The following is a 20,723-nucleotide window of genomic DNA, read 5'->3' as shown; positions in this document are numbered from 1 at the left end:
TAATTTTTTTACTTCCAGTGTACATGGAATAATGTCAAACCAGTTGACTAATTACAGTGTTGATATCCCCAGGCACACAAAAAAGGACAGCTGAGCAAGTTTTGTATATTAACTAAGCAACATTTTTCTAACAGAAACATTAAAACAGATAAATTGATTTTGGCAAGGTATTTATTTCAGTGCATGAATCTTCACTAAAACAACAAAATGGGAGCGCTAAGCGCATCACTTATGGATGTTGTGTTCTAAGCAAACGCAGAATATTAATCTTACTCTGCATGATGCACCACACCACAGGCAGTGCTGATGGAACACAAGGGGGCTTTTCAAAGCAGCCAATCTTTAGGAAAGTATCACATGGCTTGGGTTGCTGATGGTCCTTATACTAGACGTGGCAATAACTGATGAGCTACTAGTGGTTGCTATTAAATCAACTAGACAGTCTAAAACTGACTAGTGTTACTGTATTAGTTCAATGGATAGAATGATGAAAAGTGACAAACCCAATAGATGGATAAAATCATGAAAAATGACAAACCCTTTGCGTTTTCAAGGACTTGAACTGCTCCTGAACTGCTGTTTCTTTCCTGATTGTACTTTTAACTTGACTGACAGCAAGAGTGGGAAGTAGATCTTGCGTCATCTAGGCCACAGTTTTTTGGTCTGAAGTCCCGAAAACCCAAGGGACTGCACATTTTTGCTGCCACCCAACCATGACACATTCATCTGAATTAGTCAAGGGTTTGTTGATTAGATGACTAGATGAATCAGGTGTGGGACAGAAGAGAAACATGCAGTCTCTTGGCTCCCCAAGGCTGAAACCAAGAGACATCTGTTTTAGACTACAGGCCCCAGGCTGCGCTCACAATGAAGCACATTTACAGCCTAAACCACCTGGGACCCACAAAATAAACACACTGTTCAGTTTAAACACAAGTACACTGCAGCACACAGCATGGACACAAGCACCTCTCAAGCTGAGAGGCAAAAAAAGCAAACCAAAAACACTGCGACTCTCGACTTCAGAGGCACTCACTTTGGCTCTGTAACTGTACTTTGTCCTCTCTGTTCTTGCCACCATGAGATGAAGGCTAAGCGTAGAGACCAGTCATCACAGCACTTCTGACCTCAGCCAGGTCCACACATCGCATGAGCTGGCGCATTTCTAAAGCGGGGAGCCGAGAAGCTGTGAATCACAGCTTTGTGTGAGTCACTCAGGAAATCACCAAAGAGCCAGAAGTGTGTCACGGATAATGCCCGGAAGACGGACGCTTAGCGGATTCTTGCGGAAATCTTTCAGTTTGTGTCCACCACGCAGCAGCAGCCGCAGCAAGTTTGTAGTGACGTCCTGCAGAGTGTGAGATTTAAAGCCTGATGGGACACTGTGTTGTGTTCTTGAGCAGGGCACAAAGTGCAACATTAACATCTATTCCGCTCTTTTGGGCTGACCAGTGACATCACTGAACTGTATGCAGTGTTGCAGAAGGTTTAAGACAGGGAATGTGTGTGCTAATGTAAAACAAATATATACATATATTAAACAGCACAGCGGGCTGGGCCAGGTCCTGCTCTCTGGCAGGTCTGGGGTTCGAGTCCTGCTTGGGGTGTCTTGTGACGGACTGGCGTCACGTCAACGCCCTGGGTTGCCAGGTCAGGCTCCAGCTCGCCGCAACCCCACTTGGGACAAGCGGCTTCAGCCAATGTGTGTGTGTGTAAACAGATTAAAGAGTTTTGTTACCTCAAAAAAATGTTACAGGTCTAGGAAGTGCAGGTTGCTTCATCTTTGGAAGAACTGCAAGTAACTAACTGCTACTCCATCCGATGCAATAACCTTTCCATCAATATTTTAGCATTATATGCAAAAATATGCGTAATATTTTGCCACAATAAACTCTCCAGGAGTTGGAGAATGCCAGAGGGAATCCTGATTTACTTGACAAAAACCTGGGCATTGCCCAGCATTCAACTGTAATGCTGTACCCACAGATGTTTTGTAGCCTTTGTGATTTGCAGGTTTGGGTGAAGATGCTCACTATGGCTCAATACAGCCGTCAATCCATACCTGTTCTCTTTCACCCATCTGCTGGATTCTCATCCAACTGGGAGGATACAAAGACTGTAGGATGGATCGAACGCCATAAACGAGTTGCGTCATTTTTAATAGCATTGACATGAGGCAAAGCTGCTTCCTGTTGGTATGGATGAAACACAGAGAAGTTGACTTGGAGAGATGCACAAAGTTGCTTGGGGCTCAGTGGCATTAAAGGGACAGGTGTGAACAACCACACTCCCCACCTTTCACTTCTTTTACCGGTACAACTTGTTTTGAGTTTTTCTAACCTGTAGGTCAAGGGTTTTACTGAATCTTTTTTCTTACTTTTTTCAGTCAATGTCCTTTTTCAGTCAGTCGAATCAAGACTTTCACAAAGTCCTTGGGCTGATCAAACGTTTGCTCATCAGTTGTGTTAATTACATTTGTTGTTTCTCAGACTCATTTATGGGATTACTTGCAGTACATAATGAGGGCTCTGATTGGGTGACAAGCTCGGCATCCTAATTAACAGGGGATATGATTCTCAGAAACAGCACAATAATGCATTGGGCAACCTTAGTATGTCGCAGTGCCTGAGCTGCACATTTGTGTGTATGTTCAAATCTGGCTAGGGATATGTGGCATTTGCATGTGTTTACTGTCCAAAGTATTAGTGGATGAAGGCATTGGAAAATCACTTCTCTACCCTTGTTTACCAAGAAAACCATGTGAGTGGTAGCCAGGAGTTGACTTTAACTTAAGAGTGCTTACCCTACCCATGCATTTCTGAAAGTCATAACTACAGAGATGTCATGATATTACCTTCCAGGGTCCTGTTTTTGGTTCAAACGGTGCAATTGGCTTTAGTGTCTCTGTTGATTCCTTGCTCAGCTGTACAGGCATCGCCGCAATTGTTGACTGTCGAACTTGCTCACATCACAATACCTCAGAGACACTCTTTGTGGCACATGTCCAAAGCCTGATCAGTAAAACTCAAGTGCTAAGGCGACTCATCTCCCGTATTGCACTCACACACTAAACTGTCATAACAGAACGTGGCAGATATTCTGAACTTGCTGAACTGTCAGACTCCAGGACTCAAGGATTTCAGATTCAATGTTTAGGGGGTGCAAGACAGAGCAAGACAGAGACTGTGTAACAGAACAGATCTAAAAACAGCCATAGTGCCACATGGAGACTTTTGTAGGAACTTGGTGCCAAAATAGAGCAACGCAGTAGTTTAGAGCTCCAAAGCCCTCTTTGGCTTGCAGCAGCAGGCTCACTAACATCTTTAGTGGGACACGGGTGCAGCACTGACCTTGGGCTACCAGCAGGAGACACCCCTTCTCTTTAACGAGTGGGAATGTGCTCATCTGTGCCTCCCATGGAGCCATTGTCGGGCCATTTTGAATAAGTGTTCAAATCCAAGTTTGTTTGTGTATGACACAACAGGTGGAGCACGACTACACAGCTGTTTATACTCACTGTATACGTTTTTACACACTGCTCCATGGGATTAACTTGCACCATTTATGGGCAATCCAAGATCCTCAGTGCTCTAAATAACTACTGGGATCCACCAAGAAGCAGTAAAATGTCCGAATATTGAGATGATAAAGATCTGGGTGGAGTGAAATGAAAGTGTGCAAGTAAGTGGTAAAGGATCACCTCACCAGGAGAATGTACAGTTTCAGCGAGCACTGCAATTACCACAATGGTTTCAGTACTTGCACTCTGCGTCATCTTGTCCATTCAGGGCTGGCAGCTGATCTTTGTCACCAGTTTTCGTAGTTATATGCCTATCTTTATGAAGCCTAAGGGAAAAAAAGCACTTAAGTAATTCGGGACCAAAGGAGAGTGGGTAGGAGCTCCCCAGAGACGGAGCTCAGCAGCTGAAATTATGAGCTGCCAGATCATCTTACCTAGGACCTGCTTTGCTTACACTGCATCGTCACCCATACCACACACAGCCAACATCAGCCACTGCACCTTGTCTCCTTCTGGCAACTCTGCCGCAGATGTTTAAAGACTGGGCTGCTTTCCAAACGAGACGATTTATATCGGACAGCAGAGTGGGCATCTTTTGTCAGACTGCTGAGTTTCTATGGAAACCAGGTTAGATTCCGAAGGTATTTGAAAGCAAAACCCTTGGGCTCCTTGACTCGACTTCACATCAAGCCTTAATTAAATTTGCTGGGCCAACAAAATATTTAATGTGGCCAATATGAGAAGAGGAGAGATGAAATTAAAAATCAAACCTTTTATTTCATACTGGACAGGTATGAAGAGGTTGGGAAGCTTCTGAGAGTTAAAACTGTTCCTGCTGTGACAACCCCTTTGACCACAGTTCGACAAAATGCAGCTCGCTGACACCTCTCTGGCCCATTTTAACACACTGGTTGAAAGCAAATTGCCTTCGAGCACCGCAGGTCATTAAGCGAACATTAAAGCTGCAGCTGAGCGTTGTTAGTGGATCTTTGGAGCAACAGCATGTATATTTAATCTGAATTTAAAAGCCAGAGGAGTGGCGACCATCGGGGCAGGCTTGGGTATGCTGCAGTAGACTGCTGATCCGTGAAATTGCATCAGCTCTGATTTAGAAAGATTGAAGCAATTGGTGTTTGCATGTTGTGGGAGCAGTGAGTGGAATGGGAATCATGTTGATATTGCCTTTTTCCAAAGGAGTCTTTCCGTTACAGGAGGAACAAGATATTAAGTTTCCTTTCAGACATGCAGCTGTCGAGCCCTTGGACAGTCTGTCATCTCGATCCATTACACGAAGGCCCAATTTTCTCATAATTTAAATTATGATTTAATCAGTGCGCTAACATGTGCAGGAGTTCCTGGCATACTAATGGTTTTCTGTTGCCTTGCAAAAAATGGTTCAGTTTTGCCACTCAACCCTATAAATAGAGCTTGCCATGTCAAGGCCTGATTACTGGCTTTGTCACATCGCTGATAATAAACACTGATGAAAGCCCAACAACCTGTCAGAAAGCATTTGAATGCCTGAAGCCGCATTTACTTTGGAGTTTACTGGCACCCAGTTAAATAAAGATTTGACAGGCCTACACATCATTTGCCCAAGAGTACGGCGGGAAGGCCAAGACTAGGGCATGTTATGCACACTCAGACGACTAGCAGCTGACCATTTTGCTATTCCTACTTCCAGTAAACCTTGCTTTTTGAGAGAAAAATGAAAGATTCGCTTTAGCAATACTGACCTCTCCTAAAATTTCTTCCCAAACTAAAACCCAGTGAAAATCCCGCTGGATTAATTTGAAGGCTTGGATTCTTCTCAGCAGGCAGATCATGAACAGTGTTCTGTATGTTGGACCAGGATTCTCCCACGCTGTCAGTACAGCCCAGCCTCTGTGTGCTGAGGGAGACACTGCACTTATTCTGGTTCATTATATATGCTTTTCTAAGAAATCACATCTTCTCCTGTCCTTTCCGCTCTTCTCGTCTCTCTACCCGCTGTGCCCTCAGCTTTGTTCTGCTGTGTGCCCGGGTGGACTGCACCGAACTGGCTGGAGCTACAAGCCGCAGGTGATGCATTATTAATGACAGCTGGCTGCATGATCACACACAGTTTGATGAACAATAAGCAAACAAGTGATTCTTAGGGCTGGCTTTCAGTAATCTACTGCTGTCTCTTGTGCTCTGTTATCTGCAATGCCCCCAGCTCTGTGCCAGAAAGTGCCGATTACAAAGAACAAGCGTCCCTACAACACGCATCCCTATCAGCCCATTGGAAGTAGGTGCACTGGTGTGGTGAGGCAGATTTTAGAATGACAGTGACATGTTCTGATTTCCTTTTTCTGTGCTACTCCAACATCAGACCACTGCCGCTATGCCACTTGATAAAGTTGTAGTGGCAATTTGTTTCCAAGTGAGTGACGGCTTAAAGGACCACCCTGCTTCGAGGACGTCGCACGTGGGGGACATGAATGGCCGGCAATATCCATCGAGCTGCAAAATCCTCAGAGTGTGAAATCGTGTCTCCACTGTGGATGAGCCTCGCATTCTCCACACCAGGCAACCAATTTACTGCAGGGCTCCGGTCAGCCACCAAACCTCCCTGATGGGTAAAAACCTAATTTTGCGTGAGCAAGAACCGCAGGCTGTTAGTGGGTAATGTATTGCCAGTTGCTGAAGTACAGAGTGAAGAAAAGCAAACAGTTTATCTTCATAAGGGGTAGATATGTCTTGCCTATTGGGTCAAAAGGGGTAAATTTAGAGTTGCCTAGGGCTCTGCAGCTAAAGTTATTTCTTTGCACTGGCGATACCATTCTTGAAGATAAACCTGGAGAAACATTGAAACGCTGGTGGTCACCCACTCTCTGAGTCTGCAGTATAAAAGGAGTAGGCATACTTAAAATATTAATATCTATTCAAAAACATGGGCAATCACTCAGTGGAGAAGGAGTGGAGGGTGGGTCAGTGGGTGACCATACAGTTAAATATTGTTACTGGAAGAACAGACCTGACAACCATATGGCTCCTGAATAATTCAAACTACAAAGAACAAACTCGTTAAATTAGGAGGCACAACCTTGGCTGTTAGGTGCGATGTTCAACATATGCTCATTGCCTGGGATTTAATTAAGAATGTTGAAAAAAATACCAAAAAAAAAGTAGAGAATTTTAAAAGGTCTGAAATAGGCCTGCTCTGGCACCTGCACAACCTTTATTAAACTGAGCTTAATCCAACCTGCTACTGACCCTTAAAACCACATGTAAAACCACAAACTGTCATGATGCAAGAGATAGCAGGTAGTCAGAAAAAGAAAAGTGAAATTCAGACACAAAGTGCAAAACCATGCTAAGAAATTTAATGTGTGAAATTTTTTACTCAGAATAGTTACTCAGAGAAATGTATTTAAAACCTCCATAATGTTCTTTCGGGGCAATACCAGCAACACAGTGGTGTCTTTAAATTTCGGTGCATATCTCCAGTGCCAGATGGCACTCTTGGTGGTCATTGATGCCTCAGTCCAGTTGGACTCTGCAATACACATAAATTGCAGTCGTATGAAGAAGACAAACAGTCCACCCTCCACATTCTATTGAAAGACGCAGCAATCTCCGGGTGATGGCTTTGCACATTACTGCAGTTTCCCCAAGAGAACTGGCGAGCTTGGAAAATATATTACGTGTCTATTTTTTCCATTTGCCAGGCCTAACTGTAGTTATGTTTCAACACATTTGCAAATCAAATGCTGTTAATGTCACCATGATACCATCTGCCAGGCCGGTTCATGAAATCAGCCCCATCCGTGCTTGAAACTGTATTGCTAGGCAGGTGACTAAAACCTCATCTCTCATTTACTTTTTTTTCCTTCTAGGGATTTCGTGAGACCAGGTGACAAAAAGCTGGTTGCTACCTTCCCCAACTAACAGATCAATGTAAAAATAGAGATTTGCCCTGACATTAGTACTGTACTTGTACCTCTTCTTTCAAAACTGGCTTTCATGTCTTTATACACCACACACACACACACATTTGCTGAAACCGCTTGTCCCAAGCAGGGTCGTGGTGAGCCGGAGCCTAACCTGGCAACACAGGGCGTGGGGCTGGAGAGGGAGGGGACACACCCAGGACGGGACGCCAGTCCGTCACAAGGCACCCCAAGCAGGGCTCAAACCCCAGACCTACCAGAGAGCAGGACTTGGCCAGACCCGCTGTGCCACCGCACCCCCTCTTTCTACACCAGCAAATCTGTTATCTTTGTAGCAGATATAAACATCACTTGGGTTAATTTTGCGTGGTGTCTTCTCCTGCCTTCGGTAGGAGAGCCTTAAAGAAACTCAGTGTTTTAAACGAATCCCATGGTTCGCAGATGTGAACCTGTTGCATGAGCCCGTTTCAGTTTATGAACTGCTTCTCTGCGCAGACTGCATGCTTCATTTTTCACCTCCAATTATGTTTGAAGTTGCCTATGATATTTGAGGCACACTATACATCATAAGATATGTCATACTGTTCATGAAGTGACACTCGGGGCTAATGGGCACACAGTCCATCATCTCCAAATTAATAACAAAAGTGCAGTTAATGACTGATAAGCCCCAAGTCTATTTAATTACCCATGTGCCCACTTCATTAGGTAGTCCAATGCGTTAAAACGGCTTCTTATTCCTTTTGGCTTTCATGGAAGGGAAAAAGTTACCAAGGTAAAGTCCATATATGAAATTGCGTTTTTTTCAGAAATACTGTACTGAGATATATATCCGGTGTTATTAAAACAAGTACAGCTTGCTTGCGTCTTATTACGCAAAAATAATTAAATTGCTGCTTCTCCAATCCCTTTATGAATAAATTAGATTAAGACATTTATCTCCATAGAATGCCCAGACATGGTCTTCATTTAACAGAACTGGAGGATTTAAATAAGTCCTGCTCTTGGTAATGAGACCACATCGAAGCAGGTCAGCGCGTGGCTTTGTGATCAGTTCGCCACTCTACCTTTACGAATTATGAAATGTAGCCCTCAGCCTTAGTGCAACACAAATCTTGTCAGACACGACTGGAAAAAGCCAATGATGTAATTACCTACAATGTGTAATTAGCACAAGCGCACTATAATTTTTACATAGCAGTTACACATGCTGACTCACCTGTTATTAACTAAAATTATTACATTTCACGGGAAAAAAGTCCCCTTTATTCCTTTTCTTATTGAGAACAATGCATCACTATGACATGTCTAAACAGCAATGCCTTAAGGCTGTGTATGGGTGCCCTACTGTAAATGGTTCTCATCTTTTTGTGTACCGTGACCCGTTTCTTGTTTGTTCCTCTCTTTTTGCGTTGCCTTGCCATCTGCGTGTCCATATTGTGCTCCCACCCCACCGTGCCTTTGCTTGGCTGTGCTCCAGAGCTTTCCTTCAACCTCCTGCTTGTGGTACTCGTGGCCTGTGGCCTAGCCCTGCTGGCACTCTGTGCCTTTGCCTCCTGGAAGCTGTGCTGGGTGCCCTGGCGGAACAAGGCCCTGCCCACCTCTGCTGCCACCACCGCCCTCCTCCCGGCTTGCAGGCCCGAGGGGGCTGCAGCCGCCGACGACTGCTCCCCGCAAGTCCACCGGCCCCCGGTCGACACCATGGCGACAGAGAAGCTGAAGGACCCCGCGGGACCCGCCGGCTTCCTGGAGGCAGCAGTGAAGATTAGCCACACGTCGCCAGACATCCCGGCTGAGGTCCAGCTCTCCATGCGAGACCATATCCTGCGGCGCACGCAGCGCATGCAGAGGCAGACCACCGAGCCGGCGTCCTCCACAAGGTTAGGCATGGCTGCAGCAGGCAGGGCATCCGGCTCTGCCCCCTGCGTGGGCAAAAGTGTGACAGTCCAGGTTCTGACCTTTATAACTTGAGCAGCTTTCAAATACAATGTAGTGAAACCCTATTCTCTACATTTCTCACCACAAGGCAGGACTGACTTACCTGCTAAGTGCAAACAAATGTTACATTTATCTGACAGTTTTCTCCAAAGCAACTTACGGCGTTAAGCTACCAACAATTATTTACCCACTTTCACAGGTGGGCAATTTCGCTGGAGTCATTTTGGGTAAGTACCTTTCTCAAGGACACTATAGCCAGAGGTGGGATTCAAACCTGCAACCCTTGGGTCCAAACCAGCAGCTCTAACCACCACGCTCTCAATACAAAGTGGTATTACTTTTTAAAAACTTGTACAGAAACTTTAAATAATAATGTGCCACTTCAAAAAAAAGATTTTTATTTTGAGATTCGGTATGTCTGGCTGATGGGAACTAAATTTGTGGTAGAAAAAAATATACATAAACAAAAGGAGGGAAAATGAACCCTAAACGTGAGTGCCACTGCAATGCTTTGCTGACATCTTGTTGTTCAATTTTCAAGCTCGAGGAGCCAAAACATTTTCAGTTTAGCAGCAGGAATTAGACCTTCTCATAAGCATAAAAACTCGAAATTGTGAGGAGGAGAGCGGTTGTTCCGGATTGAATTAACATGTTTAGTTGCACCAGCAAATCATGAAATAAGCTTTCGTTTGACTAAGTACGTTTATTGCATGCTTTTCATACATTTTTAAATGTTTACGTTTGTGTTGAAGCCTGATTTTAGGTTTTACCTCATTTTTCTTGCAGTACAGCATATTACTTTTGAGGTTACCGCGACACATGTATCTCAGACATGATTGAAGAAATGCTCATTTGCATTTTATTTGTTTAGAGAAATCTCTCCTACTGGGTGACTTGCACAGTCATTAAGACAAAAGAACAATTAGAGGAAATGACAATGAAGTACAATAAAAGAAAATGCAAATCGTCAGTAAAACCGTGCTAGATTGATGTCACGTAGATCCAAACTCGCCGTGATTTGCAACAGTGACAGCGCAAGGTACCAAGTTAATTCCTAATTCATCCTTGCCACTAAGTGGCTCATTTCTATGGAGAGTCATGCAGACAAGTCAAAGATAAGGCTAAGATCACATCGCCAGCTTTGGGCGTTCACGGTGCTCCAGTGGGGCAGTTATGTTTAAACATTAATCACAAGGACTCCACACCTGCATTTATCAAGCAGCGCATAAATTACCGTGTTGGCTTTTTTACATGGGACTATAACATTAATTGATTTTTAAGAACTGCAGTCCTTTTGACTAGGAAAGAATTACCGTAGCTGGAAAGCTGACAATCTTTTGTTACACAAAAGAAATGTGTCATTTTGCAGGTTTGTACCTTGTAAAAATTACACTATACTAGTATTTCATGAAACGAGAGCTATTATTATTCTTATGCTGTATTACACCTAGAGAAAAACCAACTATTACTTTTTTTGCTCGTATTGATCTTGACAGTCACTAGCATGACTATGAAATTAAGTACAAATCTTATCATAAATCATATCCTTGCTCAAGACTGAGGTCCTGTGATCCTCGCTGATCCGCTTTACTTCCCAGAATGTGAGAACTGCTCGTTTGGTGACTCTCGCAAAATTTCCATAAACTCAGAACACAAAAAACAAATACCCTATTGGTAAAGCCTTCACGGGTGCAATCAAAAATTAATGTCTGTGAGAATTAAAATTCACTGTTTTAATTTGTGTGCCTCTTAATTATTAACAAAGTAAATCCAGAATGTTAAGTAATGAATCTTTCTTGGTTCCTCTGTCCCCCCGCCCACTGCTACCCTTTGTTCCCCACTCCCCTGCCCCTCTCTCTCTCATTCTTGGAGTAGACACAGTTCCTTTAAGAGGCACCTCCCTCGCCAAATGCAGGTCTCCAGTCTGGACCTGGGCAATGACTATGTGGATGTGGATGAGCAGCCCACGAGCATCGGGCGCATTAAGCCTGAGCTTTACAAGCAGAAGACTCAAGAGGCCGAGGAGGCCTCCAAGGCCAGTGGCAAGACCTGCGGCAAGATCAACTTCTCCCTCAGGTACGACTATGAGAACGAGGTTCTCCTAGTCAACATCCTCAAGGCCTTCGACTTGCCCGCCAAGGACTTGTGTGGGAGCTCTGACCCCTATGTCAAGATCTACCTGCTGCCTGACCGTAAGCAAAAGTATCAGACTCGTGTGCACCGCAAGACGCTCAATCCCACGTTCAACGAGTCCTTCCAGTTCCCTGTACCCTACGATGACCTGGGCAGCAGGAAGCTCCACCTGAGTGTCTTCGACTTTGACCGCTTTTCTCGGCACGACATGATTGGAGAGGTGATACTGGACAACCTCTTTGAGATGTCAGACCTGTCCAGGGAGACATCCATCTGGAAGGACATTCAATACGCCACCACAGTAAGAGAATCCACATTTCGTCATGCCCACCAGTCACTCTGCATGGAGTAGACTAGCTGGGGTGCGAGTTCTTGGTCTCATAGCACTGCTGTTCCACTTGAGTGGCCCAAAGCAAACAGGTTATTTTCAGCATAGAAGACCAGGTGTCCCTTGAAATAGAGACCTAGTCAATTATATCTGACACTGTCCCTGAAACTGAATGAAAAAGACTTTTCATTACCATCATGTGACAATGTTTCAGAATCAGAATCAGAAGATTTTAAATTATACATTGCACACTTCTGTTATAATTGACCAAAAAATAAATCTCAGAGCAGTTTTAATCTGTATTACCAAAGGTGGTCAATTATTTTAGATTAAAAAAAATACTTAACATGTATGATAGATTCAAAAACGCTGTGTTTAATTTGCTCATACAGTTTAAAATGCATGCTGCTCTCAAGTGGAAGTGCTGACATAAACTCTGAAATAGAACTTTATTTCTTTACAGTCAAACTGATTAAATATGTTTCTATAAAATCTCACCTTGAAAGAAAACCTAGTTTGATTATTTTATCAGAATAATGATCCATTTTCCAAATTTGCTTGTAAGATGAGCAGAATTTTTGAAAAAAAATATGTTGGACTTTTAAAAGGCAGACTAATTTCCAAAAGAGAACTTTATCTGTATGTTGAATATTTGCCACTCACTAGTAGAAACTTCAAAGTAATGTCTGATATTGAGTTGTTTTAGTAGGATTAGATGAAATCGTTGATAGAAGAAGATGTCGTACTCCCAAGCTGGATCGCTTCAACAAACTGTATTTAACTTTGTCTTTATCAAAACACTGACATTATTATACATGTATCTTCCACAGCTGTCTGGTGTTATGCAACAGCACAAAGGAGACCGCTTCAAAGTTGCAGTAAAATTAAGAAAAATAGTGTAATGCTTGAGAACGTGTGATTATAAAGGTACTTTCCTGTTTCTGTACCTTTTCTGCACCTGCCTGATTTCTATTTCTCCAGTAAAAAATCCTAAATTGTAAACAACAATTAAAATAATAATTATTATTATAACAGCAGTAGTAGCTGTGTTAGTAGTAGTAGTAATACAATATTAGCAATGTGGAGAAGCAGATGGCATAGTGGACTACAAGCACCCAGGTTCTAATCCCATAGTTATTGTCCAGATACATACCCTGAAAAATTAAAAATGACTCATCTGTATAAATAGGCAAAACACTAGAAGCTTAAAATTGCACATTGCTCTGGAGAAAAGCATCAGATGAATAAGTAAATAAAAAAAATATTAACAGAGAACAGAATAATCAAGGGAGCAGATAAAGCCTATGGAGGTGCAAGTATTTGCTGGTAGCTGGAGTTGCAATAGATGCTCCAGTTCAGATGTTCTCAGTTGAGTGCCATGTATCCTACAGGGTGCTGGATGCTGGCAAAGCTATTGCAGCACACTGAGTATGGCAGAGGAAGCAGCTATGCAGCGCCAGGCCCAAAAAAGCATGACAAGTTCACCAGCACTGATCACCTGCTGGGTCCTGTGGTTGGTGCCACTGGGCAGGTCAAGTAGCATAACTGGACATTGTGCCAATGTGTGGCCACTGGCTCGCACTGACTCTGCTGGCCAGAGATAACTGCTGAAGAGACACCCATCCAGTGGCGCCCCTTTCCCACCATGGTCAAGGTTGCAAAGTGTCGGCCACCAGGTCACATGTGTAAAAGCTGCATGTGATCAGGGTGCATCGAAAACCAAGGGCAGGCTGGGATCGTTGTGTGATTGCAGCAAGCAGACCCAGCTGCGGTACAGCATGTAAGAGTGGCAAAGGAGAATCAGGGCCATCCAGGTTAATTAAGAGGGAAAACATAGGTAACCTGAGGGAGTAGCTGGCATCGTGATTAGTGCTGCATCAAAGGACCCAGGTACCCCCATCAAGGAACTTATCCTGAATTAATGCAGTAAGAATTATGGTATAGCTGCGTACATGGGTGAAACACTTTAAATAGCTCATCAGTGTAAGTTGCTTTGGAGAAAGGCATCAGATAAATGTAAAAGTAGAGCGCTTCAGAAAGACAAACCTGCTGCCGAGGCTCACATAAACAGGGAGGATGTGGGATCTCCAGCGGGACTTTACTTAGCAGGATGTGCTCAGCATGGATAATCTGTCCAAACCGTCTGAGGGGGAACCGTGCCCTGTTCATCAAAGGGCCCCTGGTGTGTTTGTGAAATTCTGTCCAAACCTGACTAGGCAGCCATAAAATGTTCCTCCTCCACTCTGTATGATGGACATCTCCGGGATGAGACGGCCATGTCTCGCAGCGCTCTGAGTGACTTACAGAGGGCTTACTCAGTCAATAAGATTTACCTGGTGACAGCTGAGTCATTGACTTTAAAGGACACTGATGGTTTTAAATGATTTAAAGGCTCTCTGTATATTATTACATCATGCAGGTTTTCCAGCTATGGTGCTTCTTGAAGTATTTGCATATTGGTATACAAACATTCTGTAAACCACTCAGACAAGCAGATAATCGGCAGGACTCGAGTCCCCCTTAGTGGTGGATTGCCTCGAGTGCTTAAAACACACAGAAGAATATTACTGAGGAAGAAGAGTCTGGATAATTACTGATCTCCAGAAAAGAGTGTTTTTCCCCTGCTGTAGGAACACCTCCTGAGGCCATTGTCATGGAGTGCAGTCCCACTCCGAGCTGTGCCGGTATCCTGACGGCCCCATAGCGGTGCAACACGACTTGATGTGTTCCACATGCTGACCTTTGACCTGTAGTGGCTGAAGAAACCCACTGTCCAAAGCAGAAGAGGCCTTGGGGGCCGTTTGATGGGCACAGCTAGCGGTGGGACCCGCACAGTAAATAGCCTCGCAATGACGACAAACGTGTGCAACTAGCTAAAACGGCTTTTAGCTTTACAAATTATTACATTACATTACATTACAAAATCTATTTTCCTCCAAGACCTAAATAAAACAAAATTTAGACGTTATTATAAAAAACGCCTTGTCTGATAGCTTGAATTCTTGCCCTCCCGCAATGTTCAGGCGTGCTTTGCAAATGGCGGCTTTGTGGCACGCTTAAATCACGCACTCTCACGCTTTGTAATTTACTAGCGTCGCACACCGTGCCGGTACGGCGCAGGAACAATTCCCTCTCGCAGTTTGAAAGAGGAGTCGTGAAAAAGTTACAAATCACCTACTCGGTGTAATCGCCTTAAGCTTTGCTCGGGCCATTAAGCCGTCACAGCGACGGAGGAGTGGGATTTGTCCATTGCACGGGGGCTTACGGGGCTCATTGCGGGCGATTAGCAAAAACACCGTAGTAGCCTTAAATTCTGTTGGCGGGATGGGGCTTGACGGGCCTCGAGCTGAGCGGCAACGCGTGAAATCCACGTCGGAGGCTTGGACCTCGGCCGCAACGGCCGGACGAGGAGGCCTCGAGGTCTCCCGTCACATCGATTCAGCGCTCGCGTTGCGACGCTTTGCGCGCCAGGCTCTCTTGTTGAGGTCGGCAAATCTCTGCGGCGCAACTTCCCAGCGGCAGTTTGCACCCCCTCCCTGTGATCAGCCTTCTTCTCTGAAGTCGTGTCACTCACAGCGAGGGCTCTGAAGTGCAGAGGGACAGCAAAGTGTAGGGAGTCTACGGTAGGAGCAGGGCCGACGCTAGGGTATTTTAGCACCCCAAGGCAAGAATCAGTCCAGGACCTTTCTTTTCCTAAGTGTCTAAAAGTATACATACATATATAGAGATACATACAGATCATGAAGGGAAAATAAAAATTTATTTTATACATAAAACGTTGAAAACATTTTTTTATTTATTTTTTACCTGTTTATTTTTTTATAAGCACAGGACACAAATTTTAAGTTTAAAAACTGAAAACTGACTGAAAGATGAACTTATTTCCAAAACTTAAGTTCATTAAGGGAACAAACAAATATAAACTGTTTAACTTTGTAGATCCACAGTTTGCTTCACGCAAAATGTCTCCTACTAAGTTACAACAAAGACGGAGGGCAGAGGTAGTCATATAACGTTTACGTAATGCATAAGGAGGTAGACCTTCAATTTTGTGATCAAGCTGTTGCTTGCTTGTTATGCAAGCGTTTTGAATTAATGCTTCCCAGGATTGCAATTTATTTTTTCATTTCAGTGGCAGAAACCGGTGCCCCCAATTTCGGCTCCGCTAAGCGATTGCCCAAGTTTGCCTGATTGTAAAGCCGCTCCTGAGGAGGAGCAGCACACAGAACGGTGTTCAGAGAGGGGTGTCTGAGCAATGCTGGGCGAGACCACAGTGTTGAAACACAGAGCTCACACACGTGCAGCAGATGATCATCTCTGTCAGCTCTCCATATGAGAACCCCGAAGAGCCCAACCTGCGCTGCTCAAGACTAGTACAAGTCCAGTGACGGACACACGTGTCATCTCTAATAAATGTTGCGCGGGACTGTACAGATCAGGGCTTTTTTTAATATCACAGCTGCTCAAGGCCTGAACCAAGCACAAGTGTTCAGTTTCAGTGAAAGACTCAGAAGACATTCAAAGTCATCTGAAACTGCCAGTGCAAGGTCTTCAATGTGTTTGTGTAATATATACACACACATATATCTGTTGCAGAAACAGAAATTTCTAACATGAATGACGAACACATATATGTAAATATATATATATATATATATATATATATATATATATGTAAATATATATATATATATATTAAAATGGATTTGTTTAATTAGTGTGGAACTTCTCTGGCACATTTTTTGGGGTAAACCAAAAAAACCTTCAATGTTGTAAACAGTCAGTTCACGCAGAGCACCTTTTACTTACATTTACTCATTCAGCTGATGCTTTTCTCCACAGCAACTTACACGATTCACCCATTAATGCAACGGGGTTATTTACCGCTTCATTTTAGGGTAGGTACCCTGGTGAAGGGCACTACAGCAGGGGGTGCGATTCAGACCCAGGTCCCTTGAATCCAAAGGCGGTGGATCTAATGACTACACCACCTCCTGCCCTCGACGAGTTTATCTTTGCTGACAAGCAAAGCGGCAGCGCGAACGTGAACCGTGCCGCAAAGGAGCACACAGTGAACCATTGTTTTTTATTACCTTATATTAACGGTGAAATGGTGCTCCTGACTTCACAGTATTAGTGTGCGCACTGAGCTATGCATGTTCCGCTCATTTGTTGCACAGATCACAGTCGCAGTTCGAAACTCCCGATAAGAGGCTGGAGGGGTTCCAGCAGTAATTGTTTGTGAATTTCCGCCCTGTTAAATCCTCCATCAATATTCGTCACGACATGAATCACAGAGGAAGAACAGACTCTGCCTCTCACCCTGGCGCCTCCTCTCCGCTCGGCTGAGTTTCCTTGACGTTCCCCCTCCTATTCCCCCCCCCTTGACGGCGTGCGCTCTTGCTCCGGCAGGAGAGTGTGGACCTGGGGGAGATCATGTTCTCGCTGTGCTACCTGCCCACTGCGGGGAGGCTCACGCTCACTGTCATCAAGTGCAGGAACCTGAAGGCCATGGACATCACTGGATACTCAGGTGCCCCCACAGGCTGAGTGTGTCCCTGTGTGTGTGTGATCTGTGTGTGTTGAATTCATATGCATCTATGTGTAATGTATACGGATATCCTGTAATCAGGCGGCGTGGTGGTGTGGGGGGTTGGATCAGGTCCTGCTCTCCGGTGGGTCTGGGGTTCGAGTCCCGCTTGGGGTGCCTTGCGACGGACTGGCGTCCCGTCCTGGGTGTGTCCAATCCCCCTCCAGCCTTACGCCCCGTGTTGCCAGGTTAGGCTCCGGTTCCCTGCAACCCTGTATGGGACAAGCGGTTCTGACAATGTGTATGTGTGTGATATCCGGTAATCTTGTGCAAGTGATTGGACAAATAAGCTAAAAACAAGAAATACATATGCAAGGATATTTCCAATATGCTACTGAACATCAGTAACTTTCATAAGACTCAGGAATAATTTCTCAGATGGTGTAACCTAAGTAGACACTATTCAAGATCCATCTGATTTGTATGCCCCACCATGCATGCAGAGTGTGTGTTTGATACTGGTTTGCTGAAATTACTCTGACTTTTCATAAAGAAGTCATGACAAGCTGCCATCTTTGTCTGATGTACCTGCAAGGAATGCATGTTTTTAATGCAGTGTTTCAGAGCACACTTAATAAAAGTAAAACAGGGTATGTGACACATGCTGCACCTCATCTGCTGAACCCTTCCAGCCAAATAAATAAGAAAACAATCTGTCCGGTTCATGGATTGGACACATACTGTTTTAGATGTGGACTATTTAAAAAGAAAGCTGTTTGTCTCCGTTCCTTTCTGGGATTTTTACCCACTGTAACAATTTAACAATTTAACAATGCCATTGATACCCGGGCAGTTAATGCATTATTAACAAGACGTTCATCGCTAAATGACAAAAGACATTTGCTCCAAGCCATGAGTTCTGAGTCACATGTCACACAAACTGAATGTGGCGCATGTTGAGCTGCTCTTAATTTGCCTCGACTTTGTTATGCAGGAAGTGAAACGCCTCCGGCTGCGGCCTCGATCGAATCTGTGGGCGATGGACCATGGTTAAGGAGCTGGTTTCCCCAGCAAATATTATCTCAATCTCGGTGTTGAGCGAATTTGGGCAGTTCGTGTCTCACACTCGCGCGGCGGTGATGTATCTTGTGAACGCTGATCTGGGCTCAAATCCCAGTCGAAATGAACGTTTAGAGGGCCGATTCGTTTTCGTGCCTTTTCATTACCGGTTGGCGAGATGTTTGTCAAAGCCCCTGTGCTAGACGAGATACTAAGCGTGAACTGATCGAGACGAAGTTCTTAGGGAAACACTTCAAAAGCTGATGGGGAAGAGAATGTTATGCTCTGGCGACACAGGAAAAACAAATTATGGAAAAAAAAAGAATTGATTTTTGGTACTGTGTTATATCGTCAAATGAAATCCAATACCATTAACAGAGCTCAACGGCTAATGAAAGGGTGAGCTGCCGGAGGGGGAGCCAGATTACTGCTCAAGAGCATGCCTCTCCTCTTACATGTGCTTAAATATCAGAGCCACAATATCAACTTGCTTTTACAAGAGCTGTCAGGAACCAGCAAGGTCTCCGCACAGCTGGTCTTATTCACACTAGAGGCACATGCCTGAACTGCTGTGAGCATCGCTATGACACGGAGCGACTGCTGCAGAAAAAGATCTGCATCGTCAGGCTCCTCATCCCACAAGCATGTGACACATGTATCTTACCACTGCACATGTGGCTAAAATAGAAAAATGCTGGTTCAAATTAAAAATGGCTGAGTGAACAATACTAATAACTAATACCCATTTACATTTATTTATTTAGCAGACTTCCAATCAACTCTATGTAGTGTTATCAGCCCACACACCTTATTCACCAAGGCGACTTACACTGCTAGACACACATGGCAGTGCGGAAACTGGGAAATGAAACTGCTCTAAACTGTTATCGGCCCTTCCTATGTGCAGACCCCTATGTTAAGGTGTCCTTGATTTGCGACGGGAGGCGTCTGAAGAAGAAGAAGACCACCATCAAGAAGAACACGCTGAACCCCGTCTACAACGAGGCCATCATCTTCGACATCCCTCCCGACAGCATGGACCAGGTCACCCTGCACATCTCCGTTATGGACTATGACATGTGCGTACCCCCCGTCTTTGCGTTTCCTTTCACTGGGGCTATGAACATTCCACTGTTTCACCAGCCGGTGAAGCAGGCTGCGTATGTAGCATACGGGCTCATCAGCCTGTCCGGTTCGATGCTCCTCGTCAAGTCGTCCGCATACACGTCACGTTAAGCGGAACGTTGGCTGCGTCCCAGAATGCACCTCTGAACGCCTGGAGGGACCTGCATGCGTCACACTGTGATGGAGCCGTTATCGTGCTGTTATGTTGCAGTCACGCTCCCTGTCTACCGCCTGTCATAGGAAGGCCCACAATTCTCCTCTTTCAGTTCAGACCTCCCGCTTTCAAGGGTGTTGCCTTTCATACGTTGTCGATTCATAGCTGGTGCGCTAACAGTTTTACTTGATTGTTCACTGCTTGCAAGGAGCCAACAATAATTTGACTTTCTCATTTTGACATGGCTGAGAAGCTTTGTGTAGAAAATAACTTGTCTCCTGTGATGGCAGGGGGCTGCAGCTGTGGTGCCCCAAAGATGCTCCTGGGACACGTTTTGACCCTTTGGGGATCCCATCCCAATGTCTCTGCTTCTAGGGTAGGTCACAATGAGATCATTGGGGTGAGCCGTGTCGGGTGCAGCGCCGAGGGTCTGGGCAGAGACCACTGGAACGAGATGCTCGCCTACCCCCGCAAGCCAATCGCTCACTGGCACCCCCTGCTGGAAGCCAAGAAATCAGAAAAGGAGGTTGGTGTCCTCAGTGCTGTCTACTCACTCACTCAGTTCTTATACATCAATTCACTACGAATAAGAAACCATAAGCAAACACACAAGTGAACTTAACCGTTGAAGCCGACTCAGTGCTGCAGATGCTGATTTTTGCTCTTACAGCCTGTCATGGGTCATTCATCAACTTCATAACAAATGTTTCCCTTTTCAGGCCACAAACTCATTGGCCCATGTGGTAAGGGTATATTGGAACGGCTTCATGTCCGTGTGCTCCTCGTTCATTTACCTTCTGACCTTCCCTCTCATCCCTCCACCTCCATCGTACTAGAGGAATTATTTAATCTCTGTCACACAAACTCATTGTAGTATTTACCATGTAACCTATGTGTGTGTTTAATGAACTGCCGAGAAAGACATTTACTGTAATAACTAGAGTGTGCTTCCCATTCCGTGTTGAGTGCATAGTAGAGGCCACTAGCTGTCTGTATGAGGTATGTGTGAGACAGACCCATTG

General features: G+C 44.6%; 1 protein-coding gene across 1 annotated transcript in view; it reads left to right on the top strand.

Moving 5' to 3' along the window:
* The window catches only part of syt6a (synaptotagmin VIa), a 31,764-nt gene that overhangs the window by 6,950 nt on the left and 4,091 nt on the right, over positions 1–20,723 (top strand). Inside the window, exons 3-8 of the mRNA XM_018760553.2 lie at positions 8,915–9,314; positions 11,248–11,806; positions 17,246–17,366; positions 19,330–19,501; positions 20,077–20,227; positions 20,421–20,444. Coding sequence (XP_018616069.2) covers positions 8,915–9,314; positions 11,248–11,806; positions 17,246–17,366; positions 19,330–19,501; positions 20,077–20,227; positions 20,421–20,444 — 1,427 coding nt within the window. The remainder of the gene's footprint in view (positions 1–8,914; positions 9,315–11,247; positions 11,807–17,245; positions 17,367–19,329; positions 19,502–20,076; positions 20,228–20,420; positions 20,445–20,723) is intronic.

The sequence above is a fragment of the Scleropages formosus genome, chromosome 19 (genome assembly GCF_900964775.1).
Source record: "Scleropages formosus chromosome 19, fSclFor1.1, whole genome shotgun sequence".
NCBI lineage: Eukaryota > Metazoa > Chordata > Actinopteri > Osteoglossiformes > Osteoglossidae > Scleropages > Scleropages formosus.
Note: the sequence above shows the minus strand (reverse complement) of the source record. Positions and strands in the feature narration are given on the sequence as shown.